The 14239-nt window shown below is 43.8% G+C and overlaps 1 protein-coding gene and 1 long non-coding RNA gene across 2 annotated transcripts in view; both read left to right on the forward strand.

The window, feature by feature from the left end:
- Positions 1-9234, forward strand: part of LOC124621926 — a 1198997-nt gene extending 1189763 nt beyond the window's left edge. Inside the window, exon 4 of the long non-coding RNA XR_006980587.1 lies at positions 9138-9234. This is a non-coding gene — a long non-coding RNA (uncharacterized LOC124621926). The remainder of the gene's footprint in view (positions 1-9137) is intronic.
- Positions 9235-9323: 89 nt separating this feature from the next.
- Positions 9324-14239, forward strand: part of LOC124621927 (potassium/sodium hyperpolarization-activated cyclic nucleotide-gated channel 1-like) — a 47141-nt gene continuing 42225 nt past the window's right edge. The window contains exon 1 of the mRNA XM_047147433.1: positions 9324-9680. Within this exon, the coding sequence (XP_047003389.1) occupies positions 9586-9680 (95 nt within the window). The 5' untranslated portion in view covers positions 9324-9585. The remainder of the gene's footprint in view (positions 9681-14239) is intronic.

A 14239-nucleotide genomic window follows, 5' to 3' on the forward strand; every position in this document is an offset into this window, starting at 1 on the left:
GATTTGATTTAGGGAAACGTCTTCCTCGCTGGGACACTCATATTACGCCTCTCGCGCCCTGATGGCGCTGCGGTCTCCTCCCAGAGGTTCGACACGCACGTGTACAAATGAGATGCACAGATTAGATCCTGTGGGCTGGCGGTGGCTATTACCTCACTCACTTCCGTCAAGTCATTTACGCAGAAGACCTGTCTACAACGCTGTTACGGGGACCTAATCGTCTAACGGTGTCAACTATGAACTCGTCCAAACCCACCGTCATCTTCTGCCATACGACGTCATACAGATGCGATATGGAGCAATATGTGGTTAGCACATCGCTCTCCTGCCCGTTTTGCCGATTTCCAGATTTTGGAATCGATACTGCTCAATCCTCAGTTGGCTTCACAAGGCTGAGTGCACCCCTATCAGTCCTCGTGCCAAGGAAAAGTCCTTGGCAGTACCGGGAAGTAAGCCCTGATCCTCCACATGGAAGCGATCTACGCTAACCACTCAGCTACGGAGGCGGACTTTTTTCAACCACACTAGTATAAACGTTAAAATAAATGCATTCATTTAGGATTTATTTATTTGGCGTGTGGCTAATACAGACAACAGATACACACAGATGTATACCTACAGGATGTTACGAAACTCTCTATGCAGACTCTGAGGAAGTGGCGACCAACATTGTTAAGTCTGGCATACGAACTCATGACCAGAAACGTACCGTTTTCTTGTTACACAACACACATTGACCTTTGACTCGTGTTACTTGTCGTCTGGGTCCACTTACAAGTAGGGCTGGATGTGACGACCACCGACGTCAACACACATACCATACCTCCTTAGCATGTTCCAGGACACATGATCGCCTATCTTTGGCCTTCCAGCATTCACCACAGCCATAACCCGTACCTGTAGGTCTTCCTCGGATGCCACGGGGTCTCGTAAATCAAGGGTTACATTTGGCCCCACAGGTAGTAGTCCAGCGGGTTCAAGTTGGGAGAAGGTGCAGGTCCAGCAATCGTGCCACGACGACCGATCCACTGTTTCCCAAATCGTTGATCCATATGATTTCGGACAGCAGGTACAAATCTCTCTGGGCAGATCACAAACCCACACTGGGCATGGGACATAAGATGATTGGTGAATGATGTATGTAATACCATAGTTAGTGGCACAGAGAATGCGGGAGATTTGTAAGTATGTTGTGGTGTTTTGCGTGTAGCGGGAAAATGGTACGTTTTCGGACATCATTTTCTATGCTACTTAATCGTCTTGGTCCCCACTACAAGTCCTCAACGTCTGCAAAGAGAGTTTATTTACACTGTTTATATACAAATGTGAAACAACGAACACGACAAAATTACAAGTGTTTCATAATCGAATCTCCAGTTTTTCAATACAGTGCATACGTTATGGTGCTGCTACCGGGAATCTTCATTACCGTGCTGTGATATGGTCGAATCCGACAGTCGCTGACTAGCCGCTGACAATGTGATGTATACCATAGTCTGGCGTGGAGCTCCGCAGTCGAAGTCTGCGTTGGGCAGCTTTTTCCACTGGTGCAGCGTATCCTTGTACCTGCCGTGGCCCGTCTGTATCTGGTTAAGGGCAGCCTAGGTTTTGCGTGGCAGGTGAGATCCACTTGAGAGCTTATCACTTGAGAAGTTAACAGGTGCAGAATAATTACTGCTTCCCACCGACCGCTTCCATACTTCTGGAGGTTTAAAATCTCTGCCAGCCATGCCAAAAGCATCACGCGGAGTAGGGTGTCATGATTATAACTTTTAAGTTTCCTATGCGTGGGTAGATCAGGATTCCTGGAGATCTTGTTGAATTTCCTCGTAAGAGAAGCACATCTGCACAAATCAGGCGGCACTGTACCTGCTAACGGTGACTTGATACCGGCAGATATGAGCTCGATAGTATTCATTTGGGTGTTGACAAGCTTTGTATGATGGTTATTCATCCAGAACGGTGCACAAAGTACACCAAATCTAGGCTGAACAACGTAGTGTGGTTGCTGAGGATCCCGAGGTAGTTCCAATAACTTATGGTGGATTTCTTCTGCGTTAGGTTCAGGTGTTGCTTAGATGACATTATTTTGAGTTCCATTTATGACGAAGAACTCTGCCTCTGAAACTTATCTTCAGTTTCACGATCGCCAGATGATTATTTAAATGGAAGCACGACACCCTTGAAAAGAGCACATTGCTCGTTTCGGAGCACAGTAGATGGTGTAGGACTGGTGCCAGGCGATGATGCTATCGACCATCGTCCAATGAGGCATTTTACGCGCAGTGGGTATAGGGTGCAGTTCAGGTGGTTCCATCATTTTTTTTTTAAGGTGATTTCAGTTCCATGACTTGAGCCTAATCGTTCAAGTTACCGCGAAAATTAACCGAGCTGTTCAGTTCAACATTCTCGGCGATCAAGTTCAAAATGGTTCAAATGGCTCTGAGCACTATGGTGCTTAACTTCTAAGGTCATCAGTCCCCTAGAACTTAGAACTACTTAAACCTAACTAACCTAAGGACATCACACACATCAATGCCCGAGGCAGGATTCGAACCTGCGACCGTAGCGGTCACGCGGTTCCAGACTGTAGCGCCTAGAACCGCACGGCCACCCCGGCCGGCGGCGATCAAGTGTTCCCTTTCTTCTACAGTTTCATGATCAGTAATCTAAGGACATGTCTGTTGCTCAATGGTTGCTTGTTTTATTCAATATTTTCCCTCTGGATCTCCGAATCGAATCTGGCAAAACGCAAATTTTTAAGGAGACAGAGTCGCATAATAGTCATTTCTAAATAAAGCTTTCCGAATCCACCAGCTATATGCCTGAAATCACGCAAGCCACCTTGGACTGATCTCCGGATTCAGAAATTTTCGATGTCACCGAGAAGTGGACGCAACGCTGGAATGGACATCAACATCAGAACGCCCATCTAATTCACAGCCCAACGATGAGAGTTGCTGGTCGCGCATGTTCGAGACTCAATCGCTTCCGAATGAGAAAAGGGATATATGGTCACATCTTGAAGAAGTGGACTCATTGTGACAGTGCTGCGTGTGACCCCGGTGCGGAGGAACAGACGGTAAGATAATTTTGTTGTGGAGAACCGCCCGCTGCATGCTTTAAAGGTGGTCTCAAAGACATGCATGATGTGACACCGAGCGCTGCGGTATCCTTATCAAATTTAAACGTTAACCTTGCAAATACGTTGTGTATGTACATGTATATATATTGTTACGGCCTGCGAAGATGAACATAATAGTACTACCTTCTTCAAGGACGATGACAGCCATGTTGACAGGGTTACAGGCGTATGTTCCTGGTTGGACCAACATTCCAACACACTATCGTATCTTGAATGACCCTCTGAATCATACGGACCTAAACTCACAATAAATGCCTTTGATTACTTGACACATCTCCAGCATTTGATAGCTGTTTGGCACCAAATGATCAGTGAGTGGCTTCATCTAGATATGGCATACCCGAAGAAACATGTAGACTCTCCTCCTCGCCGAATTGAGGGTATTAACAATACTAGTGCCGATGTTACACGGCATTACCGTTATGGCTCCTGAGGTGATTAAGGTTTGTGTCGAGATCTTATCTCAACATGTTAAGAAAAAAAATCCTTGTAATTTCTAGCATTTTTTAAAGTGAAAACTAATCCTTAGGCATGTTCTTTAAGTCATTTTAGTTGTTGGTCAATGGAATATTAAATGTTACATTTCGAAATTTGTAAGACTGTAACACTTACACAATCGCCAGATTCTCGTTGAGCAACAGTAATATCGACACTCATTTAAAACCCAAGGGTTCATTAAGTTTGAGTTGTTCAGTAAACACACTTGAGGATGTAATACTTTCTCCCCGTTGTACTCCTGGAACCATCTCTTGCACCCACTAACATACTGTAGTTGAAGTTCTCGAATTTCATCTGCATAAACGAAGCCACGACATTTCGCACTGTAATACCAATAACTGTAACTTCCTGGCAGATTAAAACTGTGTGCCGGAACAGGACTGGAACCTGGGAGCATGGCATGTCCCAAAATTGAGTCCTGATTCGGCACACAGTTTTAATCTGCCAGGAAGTTTCAAATCAAAGCACACTCCGCAGCAGAGCCAAAATTCATTTGGGGAACGGACTTACTGTCTTGTAAGTGTTTGGTGGTAAAATTCACCGCGATGGCCATTTGTTCACGACTTATTTCGTGAGTCTTTTCGGTTTCGACACACCCAGTAAGCCTCCATCATGTACAGTTGAATCAATGTTAGTTCTTTCCCCCTCTTTCTTCACAGTTAACCTTTCAGTCGGCCGCTTTCAGGATAACAAAACATTGGGATGTACATTTATATACAGTCTCCACAAAATACTGCACAGTGTATGGCATAGCAAGATGAGCATTTTCTGACCTAATCCATACGCATACTTAGCGAGGGAAAAGTGGCACACGCCCTAATTTTTCTCATGATCCCTTCGTAAGAGATATGATGGTGACAGCGTACCAGGCGCACAGTGCTCTTCTATTACAGGTCCTCTAGAGCTGTTCTACAGGGTTGTGCGAGAATTACGTCATCTTGCTTCCAAGCATTTCCATTTAAGTTCCACAAGTACTTCTGTTATACTTTCGTACGAGCTATACCAAAATGCTACTACCTTCACAGGGAACCTATGAATTCTTGCGATGCCAGTTGTCATGCCTTCTTGCTTAGGCCACCAAACGCTTGAACAATACTCTTAGAATTAGCCATCCTAGTGTCGTCCGCGTGACTCCTTTTACAGCTGACGTTATGATCCAGCACAAACTATAGAAGTCAGGCTCAGACTAAATAGAACCTTAAGATTGTAAGAAAAAGCAGCAGTATTTTGGGGCTGTGACATCTGTATGTACAGGTTGGACAAAAAAAGAAATCTGGACCGGAAGATACGTTATTTTGCACCTGGGGCAGATTATGTAGGTTGGGCTGGCTATCTTAAGGTGAAGGATATATTTTCCAGGCCAGTTTTTAATTTTTTCCTTCCGTATAGAGAAAAGTAAAAGAAACTGGAGAAACAAATGAATACAAGAAGGAAGGAGGAGAATCAGTGAGAAGGGACAAACAATTAAAACAAAAACACAGCGATAATGGAATGAGAGAAAAAGAGATTATAAATGAGAGAACAAATGGAGAGTTTCTTTTCTGTCTGACTATGAAAGAAGTACCTCTTGTCGAAGCTACCGTGGTGATAGTTGTGCTGTAGCGTTCTGTTGGATTGTTCTACTGCAGCTGTCAAATACTTTAATATGCTGACGCCAGGACAGTTAAATTTGCACAGTGCTTATTTTCTCTCTAGTATGCTCTTGTAAGTACAAAACAGTAAAAAACAGAAAAATAATTTTCTGACGAAATTCTTTATTTGGATGTTTTATGCAAACGATTTCGACTTTTAGCTTTCGCGAATTTCCTGAGACTCTCTGGTGTTCTACGTACAGGCGTCTCTGTGATCAACTCCATGCACGAGGTCACGCGTTCCCCCACCTCATCTCCCTGTCGGTCCATTGCCGCCGCGGGAATAAAAAGCCAGCACACGTATCCGCTTATGTATTTTCGGTGTTCCAGATTCCTGCCTGCATTTCATCTTTTTCGCCCTTTCATTCTATTTTTAATCGTTAACAGTCGCGCACGCCGCCGTAAATTCTCCCCCCAGCAGACGCACACATTCGGAGCTGAGCAAACAGAGAATATGATTTACGCGTTGGTTCAGGCGCTGGCCGCATTGTATATTGCTACAATATAATTATGACGGCCCGTATATTTCCCCTCGCGGAAATACAGGTAGCAGTCGCACGCGGCGGTATTTGTGGGGATGTGCGCCCGCGCCCGCGGCCGCGGCCCGCCCTGTGTTTGGTTTCTCGCGGCGAGGTGTGCTCCGCTGGCAGAGGTGTGCGCCGGCTGCCTTCGTGCCGCTACTTCACTCCGGCGACGTTCTGTGAAGGTGTGGCCGAACTAAGTAAGGAATGGGCAGAGCGGTGGCCATAACTTTGAGACAAGGCCGTGCAACCAACTTAACGACTGATTTACGTATCTGCCGTCGTTATAAGCCGTCTCGGCTGTTCAGTGCCCCTGACTACTTAAATAAAATTAAGCAGCAGCACGTGGTTTTGCCTAGGCGCACTATTTTCGGTTCATCCGATGTAGTTGCTCAGCAGAAATTCCTCTGTTTCCACAAGCGATCATATTGTGAATCGCAACGTGCAGTTACAACTACTTTCACTGGTCCAAATTTTTTTTTAACATACTCAGATACTGAAAGATAGATGTATCTCATAGCTTGTTTTTTTCAGAACAGCCGCTACGATCTTTTTTTCGTTTTTCTTTATCGATCTATTAAACTAGCAACCGCGATGAATAGGAAGCACAACATTGCGTTACTATCACATACGGACTGAAATAGTCTAAGTTAATAACTGGTGAAATACGTTAAATGTGATGTCGCAATATGTTCATAAATTTGTAATCTAATGTCTTTAGCTTTATTCAATAAGATTTTGCTGTAGAGTTGGGACGTTTCTTAATGAGTTGTGCCAAATTGCATGTTTCAAATTCTATGACAAAATTCCTTTGCGGATACTCTTACAGGTTGACTTGAAAACGATCTACTGCATGCACGGATGTTACTGTCTACTGCATGTACGGTAGTTACTGCTTTGTTTACGATCGGTAGACACTGTATTAATACGTGTACTGCGGTGTTATGCCCCGATAAAGAAAGCGCAATTGTTATTTCTGTCTGAATGAAACAAACTGTATAGAAACCATGCATAAATCTTGTTTGCGCTTCATCAGCTGGGTAGACATCTGCAGATGAGAAGATAGTCTAATGATTCACCGGAAATGCATAAAATCATGTTTATGAATTACTGGAAAGTGATCTGTATTGTATTTGTAGTGGGACTATACAAACTATACATCACTACTACAAAAAAATTATGACTGAAAAAACCTCCCTTGCTTTTCTGCAATAAAGAGCGCTTAATTTTAATGAAGCTCCATTGTGACTTATTTTAAGAGTAAAAATAAAACTACGAATATTCTTAGTAAGAACATTTAAGTTCAGTCTAAATGTGGCGCAAGATTTTGGCGGGAGTAACGTTTGGCTGGGGGTTATACAAGTGTGGGCTCTTAAGTAACACTAATTTGCTAACCAAAAACTTACAATTCCAGCAAACAAAGCAAAGGTAAGAATTCGCGCACTATTTTTTCGACACATAAGAGGCAGTCAAGCGAAAACAAGGCAGATGGAAAATAAAGTAAGTAAACTCTTTATTATTTCAAACGCAGACATTTTTCCATGAAGGCAATGACGTCTTGTCTCACAAGGGGATAAATATAGTGACAGTTATGGCGATTACTTTTGAAATAATAAACAGTTTCCCTGCCTTTTTTCATCTCACAGTAACAAATAAAACTTCAAGGGAGTACCATAAAACATACAACAGAAACCCTAGCATAAGGTAGATATACGCATACCGTTTTACACATACCGTTCATAATAACTGCGTCCGCCCACTATAACTAGCTTTATAAAGAGGACACTGAAAATCCTGCAACACCATACGCTAGTTCACCAGGTGGTACAACCACATCCAGTTACAACCAACACCTTAAGTAAAGACAGGGCGGACAACACTTACAAACATACATGATCTACTCTGTAATAACAAGGTAACATACAGTCAACTACAAGACACATAAACTGACAACTGAATCATTTAGAGCTTCTCTCTAGAATACAATCAGGCCACTCCATGACTTAGTCCAGCTTCATAAAATCAAGTGCAGTTATATAAGGCACTGTTCCAGCAACACAGATCCAACACCGGCCCCAGCCTGTTACGATAATTCAATTCCTGGTCACTCACTAATACTAACAAAAATCCAATGACGAACACGACACAAGTCACTCTTATCCTTGTTTTCCAATCGTCGTAGGGCGAACTTTCTTCCGCAGCTGCTTTCTGGCTCGTAGTTGTTATCCTCGGGGCATACAGAGGTAAATGCCGGCTGCTGCTGCTACAGCCCAGCGACGTCTCGCGTTACAGTCGGCCAGTCCCCCGAGCTCACTGTTCGATGTCCAACTGCTCTGCTGCCTCCGCAATGTCCTCGACTCCAGGCGGGACTGTCCGGATTCCTCCAAGTTCCGCTTTCTCACCTGCTGTGGCTTGTCCACCCGATGCTGACAGTAGCTTCATGTCATCCGATTCCACGAAACCACTCTCACACCGACAGCACCCAAAACAGTCACTCCAACACAAAACGGGCTCGGCCGACCTGCCAAGTCTGCCCACGGAGGGCCGGAGCAGGCACCAATTCGATGTGGTCACTTCGACTGGGTACTTCAGACTGATCTTAGCTGTCGCCGTAGAACTGCACTCGTTTACATGCAGATGCACGTACCCTCTGTTACACCGTAACGCATGAACAGAGCTGGCGCAGAATACTGGCGGGAATTCAAACGTGCTGTGAATTTTACAGTATATAAACTATGTGTTTCAGTAAGAGATTACACCGAATTACGGAAAACGTATTGCATTTCACGTGCAGCATTTAGCATTTAGCATTTATTGGGTAACTGACACTAAATGCTTGAAATGGGTTTATAGCAAACGTCTCATTCACTAAATTTCTCTTCAGAGTTTTGTTCACTGATACCATTTTGTCATTTATTTAAGTGTTTATGGTTCCACTATAAAGGTAAATGATATTCAGTCTTTTCTTTCACAGTTACGTCTAGTTGTCATTATTGTGTGTGTATTCGAATCGCTCTTATTAGAAGAAAGGTGTTACCTTCCTACAGTTATAGTGTTCAGGTGTTTTTTCTATGCTGTATTACCTTGAGTAGAGAATAACATCACATTTAAATCAATTTCACATCTTCGGATAGCTCTTAGATTTTCAAGCCAATGCTCTTGAAATTTGGACATTATGTGCACGATTCTCAGAAGCTACAGGTATTAATCAATTGAAAATAATCACTGACTGTGGAAGACATACGGAATTTTGTCTACCATAATTATTACTGCTAAATGAAGGAAAAGTGAGTTTGGTTAACAGTTTTCGGGCTGGGCTAATAGGTCTGTCGTGTGCCGCAGGAACATGTCTTCGAAGCGCAAGTCGCCGCCCACGAAGCTGCAGGAGGGCGGCTGCGGCGACGACGAGCCGTGCCCGCCCCTAGGCGCCTCCCACGCGTCCGCAGCGGCGGCGGCTGCGGCGGCGGCGGCGGGACTCTTGTGCGGCGGCGGCGGGGGCGGCAGCGACGGTGGCGGCTGCCTCACCGACGAGCTGGACGAGTGCTCGAGCAGCAGTGGCGCCGACGACGACGACGAAGACGGCGCACGCCTACGGCTGCACCACGGCCAAGCCGCCTCCTCCGTCTCCGGGGGCGGCGCGCCCCACGCCACCGGCGAGTCGTCCTCGGGGGCAGCGAGCGACGACGGCGAGGACGCTACGGGAAGCCGCAGCAAGAAGCAGCGCCTGACGGCGGGCTGCGCATCTCCTCAGGCGCATGCGCACTACGGTGCGGCTGTCAAGCCGCGCACCATGGACGACGTGCTCAAGAGGCTTACCTCCAAGATGCACATCCGCGAGGACAAGAGGCCCACGCCCGCCAGCACCCCTACCGGGCGGCCGCCCAGGTGAGTGACAAACAAAGTATGGTCCAGAGACGCCTGTATCAGGGTATTGAAGGATATTTTTAAGGAATATGCCCAGTCATATAAGGCTTCACATAAGAAAGCGATTAGTTTTGTGTAAAAGTCTTCAGACGCACTCGAAATATTCGTCTCAGTGTAATCATACTCCCCTCCATTAACAATATCCCTTAGAAACTCTCATTCCTTCAGCGCCCAATTAACAGGTCATGGATACAAAATGGTGACTCGAACTATTAACAGAAGAATGGAAAAAATTAGAAATTTGTGGTAAGGACTATGGGACCAAACTGCTGACGTCATCGGTCCCTAGGCTTACGCACTACTTAATCTAACTTACGCTAAGGACAACACACACATCCATGCCCGAGGGAGGACTCGAACCTCCGACGGGGGGAGCCACGCGAACCGTGATAAGGCGCCCCAGACCGTACGGCTACTACGCGCGGCTCAGAAGAATGGAAAAACTGGTAGAATTCGACATCGGAGAAGATCAGCTTGGGTTCCAGAGAGATATAGGAACACGGGAGGCAATACTGCCCTTCGACTTGTCTTAGGTGATAGGTAAGTAATGCCAAACCTACGTTCATAACATGTGTAGATTTAGTGAAAAAGTTTGACAATGTTGACTAGAATGCTCTCTTTCTGTTCTTGAAGGTAACAGGGATAAAATACAGGGAGCGGAAGATTAATCACAACTACAGAAACCAGATAATAGTTATTCGATTCCAATGCATGAAAAGGAAGCATGAATTGAGGAAGAAATGGGACAGGGTTTCATCTCCGATATTATTCAATCTTACACTAAGTAAGCAGTTACGAAAGCCAAAGAGACATTTTGAAAGGAAGTAAAAGTCCAGGAAGAAAAAATGAAAACTTTAACGTTTACCGATAACCTTGTAGTTCTGTCAGAGACGCCAAAGGATTTGGAAGAATACTTAAACAAAATGGATAGCGTCTTGAAAAGAGCTTGTACGATGATTATCAACAAAACTAAATCAAGTGTAATAGAATGCAGACGATTCAAATGAGGCGATACTGAAAGATTTTGTTTGGGAAATGATTAACTAAAACTGGTAGATGAGTTTTTTACTATTTGGCCAGCAAGATAACTGACGATGGCCGAAATATAGAAGAGATATAATAGAGACTGACATCAGAAAGAATAGCAAAAGTCTTAAAAGGGTTACTGGAGATATCTGTCCTTAATGAGCTTTGTACGTAAGTGAAACATGAACGATAAAAAGCTCCGGCAAGAAGAGAATAGGAGCTTTTGAAATCTACGGATGGTTAAGATAATATCGGATATCTAATGAAGAGATACTTAAAAAAATTGGGGAGAAAAGAAATTTATGGCACAACTTCACTATAAGATGGGTATGCTGATAGGACATACCTTTAGGCATAAAAAATAGTTAATTTGGTAATGAAGGGAAGTGAGGGAGGTGAATACAGCAGAGGGAGACAAAGATTTGAGTGCAGCAAGTAGGTTTAATCAGATGTAGACTGCATTAGTTATGCAATTGAGAAGAGGCTTGCACTGTATAGACTAGCGTGGAGAGCTGCATCAAACATCTTCGAACTGGGGACCAAAACAAGGACAATTCTTAAAGACTGTCTCCAGTTTTCCTCTGCATATAAAACGCCACTCTCGTGAATTCGCGTTTGCTGGATCAACATTACTGCCCAGCAAACCATTCGTATCCGACTGAGAACCAACACAAAACAGGGGCAAAACAAAGAAAGGACGGGATAACGGCATATACTTTAAGACATCTATGAACAATTCCCCGTGACAACAGAGGGAACTGTAGCGGCCGGCCGAAGTGGCCGTGCGGTTAAAGGCGCTGCAGTCTGGAACCGCAAGACCGCTACGGTCGCAGGTTCGAATCCTGCCTCGGGCATGGATGTTTGTGATGTCCTTAGGTTAGTTAGGTTTAACTAGTTCTAAGTTCCAGGGGACTAATGACCACAGCAGTTGAGTCCCATAGTGCTCAGAGCCATTTGAACCATTTTTGAACTGTAGCGAGGAAAAATTTTAGGACGTTGAATGTAGGTCACGGGTGGTCCGTGACTGGTATCAAGGAAGAAATTTGTGGGAGAGATAGAGATAGAGAGAGAGAGAGAGAGAGAGAGAGAGAGAGAGAGAGAGAGAGACGCTGCAGTAGTTTGCAATGAAAGTTTTGTAAAATGTCGTAAGTAAAGAAACAATGTTCACGAGACGTGAATAAATCTTAATATCCGAAGATGGGGTGAAAGTGTAATGGATATACCTCAAAAACTCTTGTTTCGACGCATAATTTGTTAGCGTGGCGTGTCGGGGAAGAAGGGCCGTTCATATGGGTGCTTTTCCCATAAACATTAACGTCACGGACGCTATAGTTTTGACTTGATGCGTTAAGAGGCTGCTATTGCATCACATGACGGGCTGGCCCGCAAACGTAAATAAACATGTGAATCAGGCCCGCGTGTCATCAAAGGTAGCTCATGCCTGGTGTAGTTTGGGATAAAGAGAATGGCACAAGAGAGGAATTCGTGGTGGGCCGCATCAGCCAATTAGAAGACTGACATTCCCAAAAAATAATTTCTTTAGTGTCTCTGGTAAATGTGGAAGTATCACACATCGTTTTACATGGTCGCAAGACGGAAAGACCCTAGAAAGGGGCAACAGCGCGTTCGTACCATGAAGCGTACCTCTGCTTCGTGTGTTTATAGTGGCACATGGTCACCTCTACTAATCATCTCTTTCGTCATCTACTTGCTATAATTTGTTTTGCTGTAACTTGTAGGATATGATAAATGGTAAGTTCAACTCTCATCTCTTACTAAAATAACGAAAGCTTTGAGAGGTGCAAACAGCTGCTTAGTTCGCTAAGACGCTATTTAAATTAAGCAGCTGGGGAACTGAGATGCATACTGATAGCGAGAAGCACTTTTTATGTGAAGTGTGGTACATTTTTAGACATCCATTGTGATTTTGGAATGTAAATCATGTTATTCTTTCACAGATGTTGTATTCTTGTAGGCTTCTTTCGTTAACATTTAACGATTGACTATTCCCTTTTTTGCGCTAACACCTAAGAATAATGATACCGAATGGTATCAAATGTGTCGAATACGTAAACTCATTTTCGTACGACTTTGGTCCCTTGGGAGAAATTTCAGTAAGAGCAGCATTTCGTCGCTGGAAGCTGCTAACAAAACCTCTCGCACTGCCTCTTCCAGAGCGTCGTTTCTTCGTTTAATGTTTTACATCAATTTGACCTGCGGGAAAATATAAGAGATGTGTTACTGTAAGAAACGATCGAGTTAATTTAGAACGAGTACTTCAATGAAAACCATCGGAAGAAAGCCGAAGAAGCTGTTTTTAAGAAAGTTAGTGAACTAATATTGCGTAGAGGCTGTGAAGGAATTGCAATATTGCGGTAGGACCGTAAATACATTGTAAGACTGATTACGACACGCATAAAAGCGTACACTTAATTTCATCTTACGGTAAAAGTTAGTGGAAGAGTAAAAGCGATTGGTAAATATCAGCAAGTGCTCTGCAGCGTGTACTGCCCAGTAATTTACTTTTGATATTCGTAGACGCAATCACGGATGCAGCAGTAATTCACTGTCCTTTATTTAGTCTAAGTCTCAGACGCTCGTGGTAGACACGATGATATTCCAGACGTCAACAGCTATGCACGCTTCCTCGTCTCGCCAGTATACTAGTACTGACTGCTTGAGAAATTTTGTTCCAACAGAAATAAGATAATAGTCGTTCTGCGCTCAGACTAGAAATACTGCAATGCTTTTCTTATTATGTACTAACACCCCATAACGCACAGTTTCAACGAATATGACGCAAGCGCTCTGACGTGTCTTTGCCGAAAACGGTAATCCATGTACGAGATATGGAGGACCAAGGGAAGAATTACATCAAAACGGTACGTGAAAAACCAAGCGTGGTTCCTTTCAAATATGATTGAATTATATTATTGTTCCACTTTATCTGTAGAAATGCATGAAACTACTTCAATATCTTACTTCTCCGATAAAAGAGAAAGGCAGTTCTCTTGTGGGCGGAAACAGTGTTAGTAGCTGACTAACACCCAAAGAAAGTTCAGTCTGATGTAATTAGTTGTCAGAATCCAACGGAGAGAGTAAACACAAGCTTAATGCATGGTAATGATACTGAGTCAATTAATGAGATGAAGCTTGGTTATATATTCCGGATAGCGGCACGTACTTTTCCGTAAACACCTGCATACTTGCTTCCGAAATAAGCTACACTATTTCTGTAAGAGACGATTGCTCTTCTTTACGTTCGGAATGTCTTGCTATCAGATGACAAATTAGTGCCATCTGGGCTCTTGGAAAGGAGTTCAAGTAATTTTCTTAAATAGATGACTGGATCAGCGAAAGTGATGAAATGTAAAATGCACGGTCATCGTTGTATTGGCACAAATAACAGACAAAGACAGTCATGTCTCGAGTACAAAAATTTTCAAATTAATATTCACAGTTTACCCTGAGAATACTCGAATATGAATTTTATG

Source organism: Schistocerca americana, chromosome 7 (genome assembly GCF_021461395.2).
Source record: "Schistocerca americana isolate TAMUIC-IGC-003095 chromosome 7, iqSchAmer2.1, whole genome shotgun sequence".
Taxonomy (NCBI): Eukaryota; Metazoa; Arthropoda; class Insecta; order Orthoptera; family Acrididae; genus Schistocerca; species Schistocerca americana.